General features: G+C 39.9%; 1 protein-coding gene across 1 annotated transcript in view; it reads left to right on the top strand.

Annotated features, from left to right (window-relative positions):
• Positions 1 to 14,193, top strand: part of VAT1L (vesicle amine transport 1 like) — a 73,255-nt gene extending 59,062 nt beyond the window's left edge. The window contains exons 9-10 of the mRNA XM_009277343.1: positions 8,958 to 9,041; positions 11,140 to 14,193. Coding sequence (XP_009275618.1) covers positions 8,958 to 9,041; positions 11,140 to 11,238 — 183 coding nt within the window. The 3' untranslated portion in view covers positions 11,239 to 14,193. The remainder of the gene's footprint in view (positions 1 to 8,957; positions 9,042 to 11,139) is intronic.
• Positions 14,194 to 23,466: the final 9,273 nt, after the last annotated feature.

Genomic DNA, 23,466 nt, shown 5'->3' with positions numbered 1-23,466 from the left:
TTGTTTAGCCTGGAGAAAAGGAGGCTGAGGCGAGACCTTATCGCTCTCTACAACTACCTGAAAGGAGGTTGTAGCGAGGTGGGTGTCGGTCTCTTCTCCCAAGTTACAAGCGATAGGACGAGAGGAAATGGCCTCAAGTTGCGCCAGGGGAGGTTTAGATTGGACGTGAGGAAAAATTTCTTTACTGCAAGAGTGGTGAAACATTGGAACAGGCTGCCCAGGGAAGTGGTTGAGTCCCCATCCCTGGAAGTATTTAAAAGACGTGTAGATATGCGGCACTTAGGGACATGGTTTAGTGGGCATGGTGGTGTTGGGTTGATGGTTGGACTCGATGATCTTAGAGGTCTTTTCCAACCTTAATGATTCTATGATTCTATGACATGATATACACACCCCTAAGAAGACACAGTCCCTGCTTCAAAAACTGTCCAAGAGCATCACATGGTATAAGCCAGTAAGTGAGGGAGCATGGGGTAACTGTTACATGACTACGGCTGCTACTCTTCAAATAATCAGCTGCATTCAGCCTCTCACATACACACCAAAAGAGGCTTAGGAAGAGTTGGAGGGGTGTAGTGACATTGCCATTTTGGGGATTACTGTAAAGAATTGCTAAGCACCAGCTTTGGAGATGTCTTTGTTGGACTCTCTCTTATGTGTAAATGCAGCACAGGAAAAATCGTGCAGGTGCTTAAAATAATACTGGGTAAAAGTGCTCATAGGAGATGGTGTGGGCAGAAAGGATGTGGGTTGATGGCCAGATGCAGGGAGTAAATGTTGCTACTTATGTCTTCACTTTTAGTCTGAAGAATCAGCTGAAGGATTAAGGAGGGAAGGGACATAGCTGGAAGAGTAAGACTTTGAGGTGATCTTTGCAGCGCAGGTTTCAGTGGATGAGCGGATTATTTCAGGGCTAGAGAGGAACCGTCTTGACATGCTGGAAGGCTTGGACATTTTCAATGTGTAAACAGAGGACAAAAGGTGATTCTTTGAGATGATGTGTGAAAATAAACAGCAATATTGAACCTGAAGGTGTGGAACTAATGAGAGGGAAAAATTACGGTTGTAGATCATAAACTAAATTGATGCTCTGTTCCACCGTGCCCATCTGGAGGTGAGGGACATTCCCTTTATTTGGGTGCTGATCACCTTTTTGACAACACGTGATGATACAGCGTTAGAACGATTGGTAGGTTTGACAGATTACACTGAGGTAATTGAACTAATTTCACTTCTGGCTTGGATTAAATTTGTAACCTTGGCATAAGATTCTTTAGCCTTTCATACTATAGCCTAATTTACCAAAAAGGGGAATAAAGGATTCCTTTATTGTAAGCAGAAATCCTTTCATATACCTCAGGGAAACCCACTATCACCAGAGGGGCCCAAGAAAAGAAAGTCCACAGTTGTCTGCTGCCATCCAATAAACCTGCCTTAGCTGAGAGTGAAGGGGTAAAGAAGTCGTCTGCAAAAATGAAACTCTAATCTGTAGATGACAGTTTGTGCAACAAACTGCATTCTACGTTATGGAGCTAAAAGAATATCCATTCTTCTATTGCACCAGTGTCTTTCAATTCCATTTTTTTTTCTGAAGTAAATGTATAACTTTACTAAAAAACAATTGATAAAATTCGTGATATCATTGAGCTGAACAGCTTCACGTAGGATGACGAAAGCATTATGTTTTGACATTCACACTAGGAATTTTTTCCATGGCATATTGCCTTCATTGTTTCTCTCTACTAAACATCTATATTAAACACATGGGCCTAAAGCCCCCAATGTGTTATACTGGCATAGCGAGTGGTTTAGTGTTCCAACTTTGCAGTCTCTCTTATTTTACTCCTGAGATTGGTTCCTTATAAAAGGCAAATACAGAAATGGATCATTATGTTTAAAATAATATCCAAAGGCTTGAAAATAGCATCTGTTTCTTAGGCAGGCTGCATTTATCTTTCACACTGGTGCAACAGATAATTAGTAATACATTTTCCATTTAATTTTTCCTATATTTATAAAGCAGTAGACTGCTTTTGCTATATTCTAACAACAAAATGAAGTTCCAGAGACAACTGAATGTCAGCAAGCATTTATGAATACCTCAGCAGAGATTACTGTTGGCTCTTGATTTCAAACGCAGAACAGCCAACAAATTAGTTTGTAGTAAAATGGGTAAATACGTGGAGGCTTGACTATAGCAATGCAAAGTTGAAGCATAATTGTTCGTTTCAGGCATATATTATTTATAAAGGGTCAGGCTTACATCCAGGAAGACATCTCTATTCAGGAACTTTCCAAAGTAATCATGGTCTCAGTACAGTTTGCAAGCTTACTCTGTAATGGAGATCCAAAGTTAAATCATAAGGTATCTTCTGTAAGGCACGGCACTCTTCACTTCAGTTGCAGTCTTCAGCAAATTGAAGGATCAGTGCCATGACTACCAGGACAGTAGAGGTGGAGGCCTGAAATGAATGACTTAAGATGAAAAGCCAGACAAGAAATCTGTCCCAGTTACTAATTTCACCTAGGGAAAATATAGTGCTAAAAACAAACAAGAAAAATCCAAGGAGAACATAGGAAAAAAACTAGTACTGAGGCAGGTGTACAAGATGCATTTCAGGAAAAAAAGTCTTTTAGTTTAAAATGGACTGTTTTTACACAATCCCATCAAAAACTATAGAAAACCAACGTAATCAGAAGCTAGCTGCAAATATCCAAATACAATGTCATAATCTGATAGCATATTATGTTACTTGCTTTGTTTGGAATATACCTTGGTTTTCATCATTTTAGATTTGCAGAAATTATTTAAGTAAAAAAAAAAAATGCATCGTGGCTGCTATTTTTAATTTCAGTATGAAGATCTTTTTTCCGGTCTGAGTGGTTACAGGTAATAACATGCTTAATTTTGTGCTTTTTTTACATATATGTCTCACATAGAAATGTATTGCAAATTAGTCAGGAGTGCTGACAGAGCACTTCATTAAATTTATGTAAGTCATTTGTGGATATAATGCGATTCCTAAAAGCTGATTTCTTAGTTGCAGTATTAGTACTTTACTATTAGTACCCTGCTATTATTAGTACTTTACTATTTTATAGATGCTAGTAAGAAACCAAAATAATTTTGGTTTTTCTCTTTTTTTTTCTTAATGAAAACTTGTAGTTTATTTTAAATTAGAATTGCTATCAGCTCACTAATAACAGAATGGCTCCAATAAAATCATACCATGTTCCCAGTGCATGTTGTATTCAGTAGAGGAAAATAACTTATGGCTGTTATTGTAGCGTATTCTCTTTTGCTTTCAGTGAAATAAAAACTTTGCAAATCATATGGTCCGCCATGAGGTATTAGCTAAAGAAATATGGAAATCTGTTTTTCTTTTAGAGATACTATATCAATTTAGCATATCATTGCTACAAGGAACAGGAGATCTTTTGTATTTATAATACCATGATATTTCTCTTTAACAATCTCTAGAGCTAATGTGATACTACTAAATTAGTTGTTTTGTTAAATTGAGACTATATAGGCATCTCTGTGAACTACAGCCTAGTTGAAAACATTCCCTTTGCTGCAGTGACAACTTAATTCTTTTACAAAAAGATACCATTTTAAAATTTCACAGAGAAACTTTAAAAATTACTTAATTTTTGTGTCGTCTTTTTTTGGCTTATTTCGGTAATAGGTAGCATCAAGACCTAAGTATCAGTAATTTCAAGGTACATAATCAGTCTTTCTAAAATGATATCAAATTCCCCAAATCCAATAGAATCAGCAACACTGAATGAATCATTTTAGCAACCTACTCCATTGGAAAAATATCTTTAAAAAAACCCCACAAAGTAAAGACCAGACTAATCTTTTTCCCCTCACAACACACAGAAATGAACACTCACCCAAAACACGCAAACAGAATACCCCAAAATACATACACCTGTCTAGTCTAAGCATTGTCCTGAGATGTGCTGAGATTTTCCTGTTGATTTCTTTGTGTTGCTCTTGTATGAACTGGACAGGATTATAATATTCAATAATTTTAATTTTTTAATCAGCGAAGGAAGGTTGAACAGAATGTTGCATGCCATTACCCTGGGTGTGGCATCATTTCTGAATTTGCAAACAACTATTGGCACAGCCAGTTATTGTCAAAGTTCTCATTTGGAGGGACAAGTATTGAGGTTTCTCAATCCAGGTTTTAGAAGTCTGTTAGACCCACATGGAATTCCAGACTTATCCATCATTAGAATTTCCAAAATCATGTTCTTTAGTGTATATCATTATCTGCATTGTCTTTGAAAGCCTGTAGGGCTCAGATGTTTGAAAGTAGAAGGACAAGGCAGGTATCTGTCCCTTGAATCTAGAACCCAGTGTGCCTGGTCAGCTTGCTTTTTCCTTGCTTTTCTGTTTTAGTTTGTATGCAGAATTTTAAAAACACTAACTTTTTGCAATACTTCGCTGTATAAAAATTGTTAGAGGGAGGTCTTGTTACAGCTTGTTTTTGAAGATAGAGAAAATCTAGTCTGGTAGGAGATGAAAGTATTAAACAGTATTCTGAAAATTACCATTGTTGATTAAGATGAGTGCCTCGGCTTGATTTTGAAAAGATTTGAGGCTGGAGAAGATGAGCCTATTCGAAGCAGAATAAGAAACTTTAAAGAGGACTCCATATCCAAAGTTCTTGATACTTTTGAGGAGTACCCCAAGAGAGACACATGGTGGTGTTGGAGCGGGTTCAGTACAGCTGTCGGACTTTACACTTCCAGAGAACACAGCTGTCATGAAACCTCTTTTAGAACATCTCTGACTGGTAACATGAAGGCATTTCTGCCCTTACTCTCCTACCAAGGTCTACTGACAGTAATTGTTGCTCTTCTCCGTATGATACACAATACAGATGGACAGAAAGGGCTCTGATCCAAGAGAAGCTCCGAGATCCCAACCATAACATCCCCGCAGGAAAATATCTTGAATAGGCTTTTTCACAACAGGCCTTCTTTGCCAGCTTTATGGTTTCTTTTATCCTGTGTTTGTATCAAGACTTCTTTGAAGAATTCTGTTGATAGCATTGGTAGCATAACACCTCTTTAAATGTGCAAGAGTGTGTTAATAGTTGAAAATTTGCTAAGAAATGTTAAAGCTGCTAAATTTTGCCTATAATGCTAACACATTGGTGCACACCAGTGCAATGGTTCTGTACGTTCCCAATTAAGCTCTCTATATTTTATATTCCTTGCCTCTCTGCTTGGGTCCAGCAGAGTGGTATGAGGAAGAAGCCTGTAGAAGGCTCAGAAAATCTGCAGCACTTGCAGCGTTATGATGGAAAATAAGAATGTGAATATTTCTCACAGGGCATGGTAAGCATGACTTGTAAAGGACCTTGAGGTACATTGGTTTCGTCTTTCTAGACCATGTTTTTTTGTTTTACAGATGACCTCATTATTGCATAGGTAGTCTTAATTTCCAGATTCACTGTCATTGCTGAAAAACACTTGAATGAGGAGGTATGATAACATATCCACGAGTCTACCATTTGTAGACCTGAAAGGGATAGAAGAAATATACTTGTTCAAAATTGTTTTTCCAATTATAAAAGCATATTCCCTAAAGCAAATGCAAATTGTTTCAAACTGGGTTAGAAAGGTCCTTTTCCTGTGTTTGTTATCATTTTCCACTAGACTGAACAGATAGGGAAGGTGATTCTGCTCTAGAGTATGCTTAAAAACAGTATGTCAAACTAAAATACGAATTAATGCAAGTGTGCTTAAGGGAAAAGGCAAACTTGGGATTCCTTTTATTTCTCCTTTGCTGTTAATCATTTTCCTCTACTGCTGCCCAGGAGGGCCTACGTTGGATTCATCAGACAGTGTATGGCTGTGCAGCATTCTGGGTCTTTCTTGTTTTTCAGTAACTGGTTTGCCAGCTTTCCTTACATAAATAACATGGAAAGTGGAAGCATTTTCCCATTGTCCACTAATGTGTAAAAATAGTTCTGATTCCAGTGCAGAGCTCTGTGATACATATTGTGTCAATTTGGGGCCTCGCAAGGCTAAAATCTGTAGTTCAGCATTAGTTGAGACACAAACCCTCTAAGGGCTGAGCTGTACTGAAAGCAAACAAAGGCCAACAGAATTTGTGTCCTTTATTCCAATGGAAACTCTTTATATTAGTAAACACTCCCCTGCACTATTTCCAATCCAAGAGCCCTCTGCTGATGATACTGCACAAGAAGAAATTCAATTAACTCGTCCATATAAACAAAAGTACGTCAGATCCATTTACTTGGATTTGAGCTGACAAATGCAAATAGCAACCAATATAGAATAATTGGTGAAAAGTAATTTAGGGCCACAATTCTGTAAGAAGAGGGAAACCCTTTTGATCCTTGCTACTGGAAGGGATATTTATTTTGAATCGAACTTCAACCACTTCAGAGAACCTCCAGTAAATTCCAGAATTTCCACATGCCTCACTGTACTACTAGTTAAGCCGGGGTCTGATTTTAACCAAGTGCAGGGTGATTCACCATCTTCATTGGTAACGTGCAAACACTCAGGCTCAGACTTAGCATGAGCTCCATACCACGCTCTGCAAAAGGCAGACTATACGCAGCACTTAAATGTTCACATGGAAAAGTAAATGCTTTTATATAGTCTGCATAGAACAAGCCTTAACCAGACTTGCATAGCAAAGAAGGTTTTTAATGCTCTCTGCTCTCTGTAGTATAAGAGGGAATGGTTTTAATATTCAGGCACCTTGGGAAACAAGTAGTTGCAGTCTTGGTTGAATAAGTGGACTGTTAGCAGCCATAAACATAAAAACTACTCATTTATAAAATAGCTCATGGTCTCTTAATTCAGACGTAGCATACTGAATGGCATTGCGCTAGTACAGAATTTGACTAACTGGGTAGGTAAGTTGCAAATAACAGTAAAATATATAGATGTTGTATCAGCTCTTCAAGCTTTTCTTCAAATTTTTTATATATTTTAATAGCTCCATCTGGATCCCATAGCCACTATTATTGTTAGAAGTTTTATTGTTCCCTTTGCCTCTGCCTGATGTTTGCATTTGCAAGCTACTTACAAGTGTCCTGGAAACAACTCCTGAACCTTTCTCCAGAGTCTTAAATTTGATACTGTGCATGTGAAAAATGCAGGGAAAGCACATTTTCTCAAATTTGCCTTGCTAAATATGATATGGTACAAATTAAAATAAATGTTGCATGCCCTGCTTTCCACATGATGTGCTGGTAATAAATTTCAATGGACGGGCAAGTGTGTTTGCTGATTTCTCCAATTCTGTCACATCTGTGTTGGTTATTTATGCCGTGCTACAGACTCCTAAAAGCTTGATTTGGCTAATAAGAGTCATAAAAAAAAAAATAATACAGCTGCTGCTTCTTCAGACTCTCTGTTGGATATTCTTAAAGGAATATTGTCCATAGTGCAGAATAAGTGTTATAGGATAGTTAGGTATTGTTTATGCTGTAAGATAACTTCATAAATGTTACTGTGGTTTGTGGACTACATTTAGAGCTTGACATTCTACCCAGTGGGATTCATAACATTGTGTTTTCCAAGCTGAATTTACAATTATGCCCTAAGTTAGAAAGTCATTGTATTTTGCAGTGCAATTTTTCTTTTGTTCTAACAGATTTTTTTTTTTTTTAAGGTCTGGTATTTAAAAATTGAGGGAACCACTTGGCAAAATTAAGGTTGTAATATTGAGTTCACTGCAGTCAGCTTTCAAAATAAAGCCGACAGATGGTAAAGACATTTTGTGCCCAGCATCCATTAAATTTAATTGGAAGTCAAAAGCTGTATTCTCTTAGTATCTTTAAAAAAATCATACCTCCTTCTGCATTAGACATTCAGTAATGATCTTAGGTGCCTGGTCCCCAAATTCAGGCTTTTAAATGTACCGTGGGACCCACCTGTTCCCAAGTCAGCATATTGTTTCAAACTTCTATGCCATTATTCTTAAAATATTCAATAAAACTATGTCACAGATGGTAGATCCAATTAACATAAAACTCTTTCTTGTCTCAACATATCCTGTTAGCCAGCAAAAAATAGCGTGATGAAGATACGAAACATCCTTTATGCGTACATTTTCAGTTCCTGAAGTTTCCCACAATGAAAGCGAGGAAACTCTTGACATCTTCCAATTTTCAGTGATTTAATAGTGGTCTGCATGCTGCACTTTGAACATTCAGAGCCACACACACTGAGTTCAATTCATCAACACTGAGCTCTCATGAGTTCTGAAACTTCATACATCAAAATAAGCTCCTCTCCAGTGTACTAGTAAGAAGAGGGTTTTGTTTCTTTCTCACATGTGCTAATTGCAGCCAGCTGTTAAATGTCTAGTTTTAGTGGTATCTGTAGGACACTACTTATTTAAAATTTTAAAAAAAGGTGGAAAAAAGAAGGAAAGAAATACTCGCTTCTGCAGTGAGAACGACAGTTTTGCGTTAATCACAGACACTGCTTGGATATGGTGTTCCCTCTATAGGAACGCAAAAGAAATTAACTGAAAAATATCACAGGTCAATTAGAAAAACATTTCATACTTTCAGTGAAAATAGGGTTCCTTGATAAATATTCTGCAAAGAGAAAATCTAATGAACAACGTGTAAGGATTAACTCCCTGAGCCTATATTTCTTTCTGCACCTCAACTAGTCATTACTTTTGTACTACATTAACATTATGTATGTATTACGCTATTCAGAAACTGTCATCAAGACTCACATCCCATTTTTGCAGACACAATGCAAAAATCAGGCCTTACAAATTCACTAAAAAATGTTTAACTATTAATTTTGTTTTAAGCAGCTCTTTGAATGACCTTGCACATAGCATGCCTTAAATGTATTGCTGGTTTTGGAATGAAGGAATTCAGGCTTCTTTTAGTGCGTGCCTGAAAATTATCAATAGGTTATCTTTCTTTCAGGTGAAGGAGGCCATGCAGAGAATCCATGACCGAGGAAATATAGGAAAACTAATTCTGGATGTGGAGAAAGCACCCACTCCCCTGGTGAGTGCAAAGCACTACATACATGGTGTACAGTCGCTCAAGTTAAAGCATGGTAGTGACCTTTGGAGAAATGTCCCTTACAATTTTTTTTTTATACTGTTTTCTTCTAAATCCATAGCACCTAAATACGAACCAATGATCATAATTTATATTTTTAAGTCAAAGTGAAATGCAGTTGCAATTCCTTGAGTCCTGGCAGTTAATTTTCTATACTGAATGGCTATCTGCCGCTCCAAAAACGTGTCTGCAAGTCTTAGATCAGGGTAAAACTGCCATATCTATTTCTGTCCCTGTGATGGAAAACAAAGACATTGCACGTAATACAAAATTCCTGTATTGTATATATGTAAGTGGATTGAACAGAAAAAGACCAGCCAATATTACTTCAGTGTACAAACGTAGAAGTGCTTTCTGATTCCCATACAGAAGTCGGAGTGTACTTTTGGTAGGAATTTCTTTTACTTCTATTATAATATATGAAGTATAATATCAAAATACTTCCTTCTAGAAATGTTCTGAAGGAAGATAGTTATGATGGAGCTCTGGTCCACTGGATTTGGAGTGCTTAGCATGGTACTGAAACATTACAGAGAACAGTAGTAAATGAAAGTCAGGCTCCTGCCTAAACATTCACTGATGATGTAGGAAAGAGCAGTAAAGAAGATAATGAAAAATTGACTTCAAATCAATACTGATGTATGAAGTTTTCCTTCAGACCTGAGATATCTCTTGTTTTGAAGGAACAGAAAAGAGCCTGGAATTACAGTTAAGCTCTTACTTGCTCTAACTCTAAAATTGGCCTCAAATCTCATACAAAATCACTGCAAGGAAAAAGGTGGCTTTTGGGACTTCACACATGGAAATTGGGCGTTATATTATAGCTGAATTGCATCTTAAAACTGTAAACAAGAATCCCTAACACAACATTAATACATTTATTCCGTCTGTTCTCTTGATAATTGTATATTCACAATACCCATTGGTTAGAAGGTGAGAACAAATATGATACATTTTCACAAACAGATGTTAATTTAGAAATATGGGTAACTTCAGAGCATTGCTTTTCTCCATTAAAATCAGGTTGTGTTTGAGCTTTTTATTTTTATTTCCAGCAGAGGCTAGTAATCAAACAGGGAAGGTATAATGTCACTGCATTTCTCTTTAAAAAGTAAATGGGTCCCTTGCTTAGTTGGTTTTGAAACAGTTAAAAGCTAATATAAGAATCTTCTTGTGTCCTAAGAGAGGTAATGTTGGTGTATAAGAAAATTCAGTCATAGTAATCTATGCTGTTAAACACTACCACCTGTCCAGTTAACCAGACTCTTGTTGTGCCTCCAGAGACAAGTCAAACTGACAAGGTGAAGTACAGGAGGGTCTTGCACCATTACACAGCTTGTAATAAATATTATCATGTGAAAAACCACAATGTGCTCCTTAAATGCTATCCTGAACTACAAATTTCTGCAACTGCCTACTACCTGTACAGGCATCTTCAATAAAATATGGAAATGCAGTTTCTCCCCACACCCCTGCATGATCCAAGATTTGCACTCTGTCATGGGTGTATTCTGCCAGCATCTACATATCCACTGCTCTATAAAGTTTCATTGTTGTTTATATAAAACAGTTACTCTCTGAGTTTTCATGACACTATGCCTCATGTGGGACCAGATCCCATCCATTAGCTGTGGTGTTAAAGAATAGTGTTACCTGTTTCTGGAAGAGCAGATACAGAAGGAGTTGTAAACCAGAGGTCGCACACATTCTGTAAACTTCCTACACAGTTGTATTTCCTATCCGAGAGCCTTAATATCAGTTTGCTACAAGTGCACAGATCAGAGTCCGCTTGTGCAACTGTCCTACGAAGCAGCTTTCTGTTATGTGATTCAGGTGTAAGCCGGGAGGGAACAGCTTACAAATTTAGCTGGAAGTGGTGTAGTGCCAACAAAAGGTTTGCACAGACAGAATGTTTATTTTCACGTTGCAGCCCTGCCTTCTTTCATTTTTAAAGTCGCTTTATCAAATGAATCAAACTGAAGTAAGAATGAATAAAACAATGTGAAAGGTGCTCTGATGTCCTTCATCTTTCATGTTACAGATGGCCAACGACAGCACAGAGACAAGTGAGGCCGGAGAAGAGGAAGAAGACCATGAGGGGGACAATGAGAATAAAGAGCGCATGCCATTCATCCAGTAACAGCCAGAGGTGGTAGAAGCAGAAAGATCGATGAAGTAGAAGGGAACAAGACTGGGAAATCTATTCTGTGCATCAGTGAACAAATGCTGTAGTACAGTGTGTGTTGTATTTGTCTGCAGTCAGCTGAGCTATGAGCTGTTGATCATTGTTGTTTTGAACTCAAGTGCCATTCTCATCCAGTGCAGTATTACGACATTCCTGTGTAATACCCAATTTCCCCGTAGGAGTCCCATGGATTTTTCTGTTCTGGTTTAAAAGCCTTATTAACTTACTGTGTAATTTTAGATGGGCATCTTTCTCATGCACATTCCAACATTTTGCATAAAGTTATTTGGGGGGTTTGGGCTTTTTTTGCAAGTTGGAAACAGTAACAAAAAATTCCCCGCTTGCTATCTGGAAGATTCTAGTAACTGGAGGGAGGATTTTAAGTTTGTGGTTTTTCAGTGTTAAAATATTTTTCCCTTTATGAACCACAGATAAAAGTTGCAAAAAAGATGAGTTTTCATTTTCCTCAGTCATGCTTTATCATTTTATAAGCAATCCTATCTTCATTTTCAAAAATACCTCATTTAGAATTGTGGAATCTGAAATTGTGCAAGAAATCATTAATTGAGAGACTTTGATTAGTATTGTATAATCACGTTAGTCATCAGCACCAGTAATTAAACCCTTCAATCAGAGTGCCAACTATCATGCTTCCCTGTTGATGTGAGCTATCACCCCGTACGTTACAGGCAAAGAAAAAGGTCAGTGAGACACTCTTTTTAGACCCAGCACTTTAATTGCCTGTAGCAATTAGCATTGTTATTGACAGATCAACATCTTCTGCTAAGGACACATTGACTCATCTGTGTCCAAAATCCAAACCGATTTTAAATTTCATTTTTAAATCATATTGGTAAGGATCATTCATCCGTATGTGGAAAGAAATTTGTTGGAGTTTACTGCTCTGAAATTGCTAATGTGTTGATCAACTATCAAGCTGGAGCTGAACTCCTACAGGAGTTAACCCTGTTAGAAATGAGTTTTAGGCCTTAATCCCATCAGAAATTATGCACAGGGATAACTTTATCTAGGTGAGTAGTCCTATCAAAAGCTCTGCTCCATATGTACAGTTATGTTTGTAATTATTTGCAGGATCAAGTATTCAAAGACTAGCTAGGCTTAACTACCTCCCACTAGTGGAAGCTTATCTAAACATGACAAAGGTAAATATTTTTTCCATGTCTTTCACCTCTCCAAGCAGCAGCTACTCAGGTCCTCAACTGTCTTGTTAAAACAATTTTTAAAATTACTGCAATCACCTACAGTAGAAATGCTAAAGGAATGTCAGAGACCTTGTACAATGCCATATATCTTTGAATTAATATGTTTTTTTCAAAAGAAAGTATTTCCCCAGGCATGAGTAGTTGTTCAGCTAAATCTGCAAGTATCCTGTAGCAACAGAAGTTAAAAACTAATATAGAAAAGCAGAGAGGGAGGGCTTCTCAGGCTTTTCTCAATGTGAAAGGACTTGTGGGTCTGGATGACTTTTATGTGTGGTTTTAAAAGATTCTCTCTTGGTTTTTCTGTTTGTTTCATCTTGCTGCCCGAGTATTAATGTCCATCTCTTTACACTGTACTCATGAAGTTGCTGTTCTAATACCAGATAATTGTGCAGAATGTTCATTCTGAAGGAGTTTCCCTTGGGTTAAACAAATTCAAAAGTAAGGAGAAGAAATAACTGTGGAGAAAAATGCCAAAAAAGCTTTTGAAATATTAATCAAACCAGAACTTCAGTTTTCTTTGGATGTTGATGCAGAACTTCACTATAGTTGATTTTCTTTTCAAGCTGGACTTGCCTACACTTCCAGTGCCATATCAGGCCCAAACAGGGACTTTATCCACAGAAAAAAATATATGTTGAGTGAGAGTTTTCCATGTATTGGGCTTGCCAACTGGGCTTTTAAGAAAGGCCATTAAGTTTTCACGACTCATAAGCTGACAATGGTAGGAAACGCCCAATTTTGTTTTGCAGTTCGTGTAATGATGTTGTCCTGCAACAAACCTTAACATAACTAGGAATTTTGATTTGACGCCAAAGTGAGCAATATTGCTGGTGACCTTCGAGCTGGCAGTAAAGTGGCATTCTCAAGGCCTTAAATTAGTAGGGCAAGCAGAATAGCAAATCCGTTCTTCTGTTATAAATCGCAGTATGGTTGGCTCTACAGTTAAATTACCCTTCAAGACAAATAAAGATGGGTGATCTTGGTCATGGCCACAGACACCATAGGGACAACAATCAAATGAAGTAATTTTGGCTAGTTCTTTCTGGTTTTGTTAGCAAGGCAAAAATACTCTTCATGCTAATTCATACCAATTTTAGGGCCATTTTCTGATCAGCAGAATATCAGGTAATTGCAGTGAGTACAAAGGAATACTTCTGGATCTACCTAAGTGCAACACAGATGAGTATAAACTCTACTCTGTGTTTTACTGGTATTAATATGGCCTATATGAAGGTTACTACTGAAACGAATGGAAATTTTTCAGGTATCTGTTCTGGAAGCAGGATTTGTGCTAGCAGAATTTGGCCCACACGCCCTAAGTACCTTTTAGAATACCACAAACAGTAGTATCGCGTCTGAAGTGGTAGAGGGCATGCTATACAAAATGATGATGCTGAGACTTGTTACTGACCAAGTCTTACTGTAGTAGAAATGAAGGTTTGTGCTTACTACTGACAGTGTTGCTTAAACAACTCTAAGACAATTGGATAGTTTCTTCAAGTGAAACAAATTATTTCTCAATTTGCCTTAAAGGAACTGTGAAAGCTTCTCTTTAACTTAAGCCTGATTGAAGTGAACTGAAACACTGTTTAATTGTATTTGTTGCTTTAGAGCTTTTGTTATATTGTGCCTACAAAGCAAATTATGTTTACATAAAAATATAAATAAAATATTGAGCATAGCATTATCCTTGGCTTACATGTTTTATTCTAATACTATGTTCACATTAGGGAACTGACCCAGAATTGGCTAAGAGGAACATTTGAGGTCTTATCTTCCATTTTGGTCACTGAGGGATATACAAAGAATTTTTGTTTTTATTACAGAGAACAGAGGTTATTAAAATGGCCGAGTGTGTTACTTTACAGAACATTAACAATTTAGATATAAAATGTTGAATATTACAGTCTAAGAAATTCAAAACATTATATAAGCACCATTCATGAAGTGTTCAGGGAAGTGTATTTTGATACAGATAGAAACTAGTTTCCAGAATTTTAGCACTCAGATTGTACTGGGAGATGGACTGACACACAAGTTATCCTCAGAGAGACAGTTCCTTTCAGAAATGAAGATACTCTAAGGGAATAATAGGTTCCAAAACAGCCACCACCAAATTAGCTAATAGAAAGCAGGAGGACATGACTGAATCTAAAATCCCACTCTCCCTGGGTCTTGGTCTTAACTCAGGGCTACAAGGAGGCTTACACCTTTTCTTTCAAAGAACTGATTACAGTTACCAAACCTTACAGGTCATCTCAAGCCTGTACTTGAGTACATGGCTTTAAAGGTCTCCCTGCATGAAAGGAAGAAATGGTTCAATGAACTTCAGTTTAATATCTACACAAAGAGGAAGTGTTAGCTTTGGTTCTTTCCAGTCATGCAGGACATGTTCTAAAGCCTGTAATGTCCCTGGAAAAATCTCACTTCAGTAGTTACTGCATCTGCTCCATAATTTAAAAGCTCATATGAACACTTGCAGATCATGAAAAGGAGCAGAGTAAATTTCTGCCCTCTGTTTTCAAGTCTTAATAAGCAAATAATGATCAGTGCATCCCTAATCACAGGGTCAGGATAAGGCTGAAAGCAAACAGCCATAGCCTTTTGCAGACTCTCTGTGATTACTGATAAAGCTCTGCCTTTTTCCAGCTTTCCCACTGGGCCATCTATACTCGACTGTCATACGATCTAACACACAGAGGCTGCTACCAGGCAAGCAGGGATGCAGCAGGCTGCCTTTGTGTGGCATCTGGCCAGATCAAACGCAAAATTCATCCTAGGATACTAAGTATCCCTGGGTCTCACCTCATCCTCCATTTTGTGCTTCCCCTCTCATTTTCTGTGAGCTTAGTGATTAATCCTGGTTGCTTTTTGTCAGAAAAGATTCTTCTCTAGTATGGCCATGATTGCCAGCACACAACACACTTAAAACCTCCAGCTCCTATAGAACCATGCTGGAGTTTCTCCCCCTGGCAGCACCTAAGTCCTTTGGTGTGAGCTAGCATTTTGTTTCACTGCAGAGAGAGCCAAAACAATCAACACACTATAATTGCTCTCTGCATCAAGGCACGTTTTTTCCAAGTAATATGTAACATTTAGGCAAACATCCTAATGTTCTCCTTTGAGAACAGGTTATCTGCATCAAGGCACGTTTTTTCCAAGTAATATGTAACATTTAGGCAAACATCCTAATGTTCTCCTTTGAGAGAACAGGTTAGAGTATAAATGCAAATGTAGCTTTATCTCCTTAGTCTGAGCTGTCATGCTGATTGATTGCACTCAGTTGATCCTAACTAAGCCATTCCTTTCATATTTACCTGGGCTATCTCTGTCAACTACTTCTGCAGCAAATTGCATGTTTTTCTGAACATTGCCTCAATCTTTGCCATTTGTAACAATGCTGTGTTGGGCACCTCACCACCAGGACACTGTGCTGAAACTGGAAGGTGTTGTGAGGACAGTGCAGATGATGAAGAGTTAGAGGATGAATGTATGAAGAGAAATGAATCATGTATGCCTCTGCCCAATAGTAACAAGTGAGTAGAAGTTGTAGCATGTTATCTGTTGATTTATTTGTATGCTTGAAAGGGAAGCTGTGGGGTGGTTTGTTACAGGCATGGGGTTTAGTCATTGCACTCCTGTGTAGCAGCCTCTAAGGCTTTCTGGTCTTGCTCTTTTTTTACCACATCACTGGAAACTTGAGTCACTTCAGGGAAACTGTTCAGTGCTCAGAGTTCAGTTTAGCTCCTGTCTCTCTGTATGAAGCATGCATGTTCACCAGGCTGCAGAACAGCCCATCAACACAGACCTGAGAGGTAAACAGGGCAGCTGCACCATTGCTTCCTACCCCAGCCAGCCAGGCTTGCGCAAAGCCGAAAAAGGGAAGGTTCAAAAGATGCTGCTTTTAACCGTATAAAGGGGTGCCAGACACCGACGCTGCTGTTGCTGAAGTCAGTATCCTCCTCGGAGCTACTCTGACAGCCCCCCCACCTCTCACCAGGTTTGACATGGGGGTCACAGCCTTCCTCTGCAGGGTCTCTAGAGTCCCTGCAATACTCAATAATCACAGTTGTTCTCTGGTAGCACTTCAAGAAAATTAATTTTTTACCTCCTGAAGAATACTGGGTCACGTTCACTTTCATCCCCCACAGAGAGTGACAGACAAACTCCTAGTGGACTTAACACAGGTAGATTAACCCTTTACATACGGGAACATTTCCTCTCTTCCACAGGCCTTTTGGGCAAGATGGGAAAAAAAAGGCCAGGAACAAGCATTGCCAGCCTTCATAGTGATTGACATGTCTCTTAAAACTCAAACACCTGCCATCATATAAGATCAGCTTTCATTTAGAAAGGAACAGTCTTCACAGTTGTTGGTAGAGGCTTTAAAACTGACAACTAAAATATAACCTAAAAAGACAAATGAAGACTTTAATCTTGCAGCTTCTGAACCCTCATGATGTTTAATGCTTGGTACAGACACCACTAGACAAAGTTGCAAACTGGGCAGCCAGGGATTAAATGGGTAGGCTAAGAGATGCCACTGGCACTTGTTAGTTTAGGAACAGCAGCTGCCAGCTATAAAAAGGGGAAGAGGGTTGTTTGGGTGGGTGGGGTCTGTGGCTGAGGGAGGGATGCAGGGGTGGGGGCCTGCTTGTTCTTCTGAGATTAGGAGAGCTTTGGTCTCTCTGGAAGAGCTTTTTTTTTTCTTGCTTAGTGACCATGCTGAGATGCTACAATTAGCCCAAAAGAACTGGGAAAAGTAGTGGAGGAAAAACTGTTCTATTGTGAGGGCTGAGGGGTTGGGGAATAAGAGGTGAGTGGTTCTCTGGGGGCAGGTTTGCTCTTAGAGCTGCAGCTGTGAAGTACTTATGCCACCTACGCCCACAGCTCCTGCGGGCTGCCATGCCCACCAGGCACAGGGGCTCCCTGATGGCAGCCTGGCCTTGGACCTGGGACCAGCAATCAGCCTCCTGCTACCTGCAGCCCTGCTGGAAGCAGCTCTGCCTCTGCAACTGCCAGAACTGGAAATGTGCTACATTCTGCCAGACATTAGCTGTGTCCCTGCCAAACATCATTTTCCTGATAAGCTGCAGGTTCCAGTACAAATAATTTTGTGCTCTTCTGCTGGGTAATCTTTGTAAATACATTTCCCACATGGAGAGATGTGTTTCACTATATAGTGCAGCAGTAAATGATGCAGCATCTTAGCTGCCCTAGAAGAACAGAGTGAGACGGCAGATATGCTAGATGCATTATTTATGATAAGGATTTCTGTACTTTCCCTGAAATGGCTAGCCCTTGGGCTGGCCAGGTGATAAGCTAATAACCAAACGATATTTGTAAAGGCTGGTGGGTGAAGTTAGCTGAATGGTGACTGGCGTGTCTTGTGGTGATATAGGCATCGTGTGGCCTGGAGGATGTGTCAGATCAGTGATGTTTTCCAGAGGCTTCTAGGAGAAAACATTTATTTTCTTGCTAACGCAGAAGAGAGATGATGACAAGTGAAGTGTTTTTTTTTCCTAAGTCAGTTTGCTTTGGCAGATTATTTTTCTGTTTCTCTGCTGCTGTTTTTTCCTTCTAGTGTCTGCATTTTATATTAGGAATAATTTTCCCCACTGTAAAAAAAAAAAATCAAACCAAGTCTCCTGTGACTCGCCAAGCATGTCATTGGTCCTATAAAAGCATCCTTTTTTGTTCCTGGACCATTTCTATCATAGACAGGAAAAATGAAATTAAATGACTTGTCCAATGCCATATTATTGCCATTTGGTTTAAGGACTTACGGTTCTCTGGAATTTAATTCTCCACTTATTGAAGGAATCCTGATTAAACATAGCAGCTGAGCTGAAAGTTTTGGCTCCCTGGCTGAAAGCTGTGTCTCAAATCATACCTGCTCCAAAGCAAGAGATGCACAGAACCTTACGCTGAATACCCTCAGATGAGACCCTGTCAGCAAAGCCCCATCGAAATACATGCAGCTGAGAGATAATAGCCTAAGTTTTCTGTGCTTTCTCACCAAATACAATAGCTCAGAGCCTGAACCAACACTGAAGGTGGCCATTATAAGCATTTTCTACTATTTTCTTGATCATCCTCTCCACGTATATCTGAGTAATTGCCTCTGGTAGGGCATCACAGGGAAAGGAGCAACCTGGATCCCTGAACCCAGCCTTTTCCAACAAGCAGTACCTGGATTCAGACAAGAGTGCAGATCCCGCCGTTCTGGCTCATTGTCACCTCATGGGTGGAATTGGCTTGCTCCATCTGAGGATCAGATGGGAAATGGTGTTGCATACTGGGCTGTAAAAATGAGTGCCATAATAAAGTCTGATTGCCAAGTGATGGTGGACCCGTACCATAAGTGGTGTGTTTATGCAGTGTGTCACTAGAGAGAGGCAGTACTCAGAGACTCAGCATAAGCACACGACAGGAGATTTATGGAAGGAATTGTCTTTAAGGTCTCACCTGAATGATCAATCTGCAACTGCTCGCCTAAATGTATTAGATGCTATTGGCCGTGCTGCGTGACACTTGCTCTAACCAATTCTCACAGTTCACATATTAAATGTTAGTCTCATTTCAATATTGTCTTTCTTGCAGCACATTCCCTGGCATTGTAGGTTAATTTAATAAAGCATACATTATATGATTCATATGAGATTTTTGATCTGCATTTTCTTCAACGTCAGTGATGTATAAAGTTATTACAGAGTGTTCTGTTTGCTAATCATCAAGCAAAACAGGATAATAAAAGGATAATTGTTGCAAGCTTCCTTCCTTATTCCCATTAAGATGGTAAATTCAACTCAAACTAGAATGTCACAGGAGTTTTACCACTGGCTTTGATAGGGACAGCATCAAGCTGATTGGTCCTCTAAATGAACCTAGTCATAGCTGCAGTATTCAAAATTCAGGGAGTAATATTTATTTCCATGTCATAACTTTTTTGGCGGGGGGGGGGAACCAGGATTTTTTTTAATCCTTACTCAATTCTTCATATTAAAATGCACTACATGCATTGCCAAACCCAGTTACCCTTCTTGAGGATGCAGTATTAGTTTATACTGGTTTTATGGAGCCACTGGAGCACGTAAGTGAAGTACAAAATGGAAAATCCTTGCACAGAGAATACCCCTGCTCCTCTGCATTTGCAGCTGTGCTGCTTCTGATGCTCCAGGGGACTCGCAGCCCTCCACTCTAGCAGAGGCAGCATGCAAAGGCCGGCCAAGCTCCTGCATCAAGTGCCAGGTTGTATAAGAAGCTTGGATATGTAAAGCAAGCACTTATCTGGCAGGTCCTGCATTGAGAGATGAATTTGCTAGCCTTTCTTTAGAACAGCTGTTTTGTTTCCTGGACACATTAGATCCCTTGCAAAGGGACTGCCTTGATAGAGACCATTCATTGCTTGCAACCTGGGGAGCATCTACATCAAGCAGCAGTGTGCAGTGCCAAGTTCCTCAAACCAATGGAGGCTCGAGCTGTTAAGTCTACGTAGCAGCATGTAGCTCTGTGCAAACCTGCCAGCTCATATCTGGAAGCAGTCTTGCCATCTCAGCAGGCTGGACTAGTTCAGATCTAGTGCTGCACAAATATTACTGGCTCGCTTGTACATGTCCAGCTTTGGTGATGTGGCACCACTTTTCCTCTGCATGGGGAGATGGTCCCTGTTTTGCCATTAATTATCACAGAAGGAACAAAAGGCCATTGGCCTTACGCAGGCAAAACTCTGTTGCTTTTAGTGAGAATTTAACTCACAGGAACTTCCTCTTCCCCATTTCTGTGGGCTGAGAGCCTTCCAGTAACGTGCAAGGGAGAGCACAGGGCTTGATAAAGCCATAAAATAGCAGCTCTCTCCACTATTTGATTGCCCAGCACATGTGAGAGGGGAGGAACCACGGCACATGGCTACAACCTGAGCCTGTGTTTGCCAGCCCTCCACTGCAGCTGTGTACAGCTGCCAGTGCTGCAAGAGAAGCACAGGGCAAGGAGCAAGGTAAAGCATAAGACTTGTCAGGTCCATGTCAGCTTCAGGCCTCCATGTCAGCAGGGAACCTGGCCCTGCAGGGAGGTATATGAGAACTGCAGAGATTTGTCCTGTGGCTGGAGAGGCACCAAGAACAAACATGGGCAGTGAATGTCAAATCCAGGCAAACCTAACCTATTCATTCTCCCACTGCAATGAAGTAGGAGAATCCAAGATTCAAAGATCTTTAGAAGATTAATCAGCCAATTTAATCAGTCCATGTAACAGTGAAATCATGTCCCTTTTTTATGAAGCTGATTTAATCCAGGCAGAGCCCATAGCATTATTTTAGAAAACAATATTGACAAAGCCAGTACAAACGATCTCCCATTCTTTCTGAAACCCCAACTGTACGAACATGTTTGACGTGATGGGTGTCTGTCTGCAACTGCTCTTCCTACAGTAATGAAGCATCTAGAAACTGTATAATCAAACTGATCCTGAACCTCTACTGGGTAACACTGCTGTAAGGCCACACAACAAAATGGATTTACCCTGAGTACTAAGCAGACAGAGGAGAGCCTGGTCTTTTCTCTTTTGCTTTGATGGATAAGCGATACAAAAATCAGAGCTCTCCTAATCATTCCTAGGGCACTTAAGACATCTACTGGAAATGAGAATAAACTGCAGTGAGAATGTCCATGACAGAATGAATAATGAAATAATGAAAAATTCTGTGAAGTTTACATTTACACAGTGTCTAAATTACTTGGCAAATGCCAGAATATTTTCCATTTGAAAAGATTTGAATAAATAGCCTGTTTATTGCTGCTGTTCTAGTTGCCACTGAGGAATCAAATTTCAGTCTCAAAAAACTTCAAGTCTGAATGCAGTCTTTGAACTCCCTTCTTCCCTGATGTGCAAGGTCACGCAACAGAAATACATGCACAACATGTAGCATCATGTGCTGGGACAAAGCTCTGACACTAAAATACAGGGCAGGTTTCAGGCTTTGGATGGATGTGAGCATCAGCTGCCTTTGTAGTTGGATACAGGGGATCACACAAATGTCTTTCCCCCTTTACTTACAAATCTTGCTTGCAAATAATAATGTGACTCCAAGTCCTCTTTAAAGAGCTTCCCAGAACATTGTATATTTTGTCAGGGTGTGTGGCCCTGCCACTTGTACATCCTCAGCTGCTTAATCCCACAGTATAAACCCACAGCTCAGGTCCTCTGTCAGCACCTGGCTCATGGGATCGTGGCACAGGGAGAGGATGCAGCACCAGGCTGGAAATACATGGGAGATGGACAATGATCTGCGAGTGTGACATGAGGTTCACACATAGCCCAAGCAGCGCACAGAGAGATACATATCTTACGACATCCCCCAAATCTACCAGAGGAATTTCATTTTTCAGGAAGAAAAGAAGATGAGGAGAAGTGGGGATTTGTATCCCCCTTTTCATGACCAACAGCCACTTTTAGCTAGTTATAATGTTATAATGTGAATTCCTTCACTTCTGAATCTCAAAGAATGCCATGCCCAGACCCATAACCCCTGCTTCTGAAATATCCCTAAACTGCAGGTGAGTGCACCCTCTCAGGTATAACTGCAGCTACCTTGTTGCTGATCCCTTCAGCTTTTCATTAAACACTCTGGGGTTCTCCCAAACATATAGTGCAGGAGCTGGAACATCCCACGATTTCTGTAACAGACTAATTCTCCTCATTAAATATTGTCAGTATCTCAACAAGGATTTATCTGCATAGACAGTACAGACAGTACAGTGAGTGTGTTTTATATAGACATTAACAAGCTGGCTTTATACTAGATAGCTCGAGTGCTATCAGCAAACAAGCTACAGAACATGCCAGAAAAGATACGTGTTTTGCTAGTTTGCACTGGAGGCCATGCTAGTCTGGCTACAATAGCCACCCAAGACATGCACTAAGATTTCAAATCCTTAAAGACAGCAGCTAACAGGAGAGGCGGATGCTGTGCTACCTCATCATGGTTCTTTCTGCCCAAGCTAGAATTCAGCAGGGAAAAGTAACCAAGACTTCGAAAATGCCCTCACAGATTTCTGTGTTGTAATCACAAAAATTTTAGGGACAGCATTTGAAACGACATCTAATACAGTAACAGCATATAACTCATCTGTGTATCATCAAAACACAGCTTTAACTGTAGGAGAGCTGAAGATGGGAGGGAATGTTATACTGTTGACCTTTCATAAGAGGGCAGCATTTCCAGAAACGAATGTTATTTCTCAATAAACATATTGGGCTGCTAAAGAAAATTGCACTGATACAGGTTATTTTTTCTTTTCCCCCCTCAACATCCAGTAGGTGATGTGTGATATGCACTTTTATCCCATTGTGGGGTCAGGGATGTGCATGCTGTGTGGTGGTAGGGCTTGCTAGGTAGGAGCTAGGCTCTGCCCCCAGCTGCCCCTTTCCCAGCCTCCAGCAAGGCAGGGTCACTTTCCACTTCTCACTGCTCGAGTTTGCTTTCAGAGACGAGCAGACATCTCCCTAGCATTTACATTTGGGTGCTATTTTTCCTTCCTGACCAGGCAGCTAAAAAAATTCCTTTAAATTTTAAAGAAAGGTGTTTTACTTGGACCACACCACGTTTTCCAACCCTGGGGCCTGGTGCATGAGCTGATTATGCCTGTGCATGCGGGTAGTGCTGCTTCTAAGACATGGTAAAGCAGGGTCAGCTGTTTGCAGATCCTGTGACAGTCGAACTGCAGAGCCATGTTCTGGCTTCTTGCCCCAAGCCAGGCTGGTAGCCCCCAACTGAAGCATCTCCTTGTCAATGGGCAGCCACACCAGCTGGGTGGGAACAGCAGCACTGGGAGCGTCTCTGAGAGCACCTCTGTAAAAGGCCCATGGCGCAGGAGTTAGGGACCTCAAAGGTCATATGGCCATACATGAGGTGGGAACTCAAGTTTCTGGGTTGGCAAAGAAGGCCTCAGCCTTTGAGCA

The sequence above is a fragment of the Aptenodytes forsteri genome, unplaced genomic scaffold (assembly GCF_000699145.1).
Source record: "Aptenodytes forsteri isolate BGI_AS27 unplaced genomic scaffold, ASM69914v1 Scaffold50, whole genome shotgun sequence".
Taxonomy (NCBI): Eukaryota; Metazoa; Chordata; class Aves; order Sphenisciformes; family Spheniscidae; genus Aptenodytes; species Aptenodytes forsteri.
The sequence above is the reverse complement of the archived record's forward strand: the minus strand, read 5'-3'. Positions and strand labels throughout refer to the sequence as shown.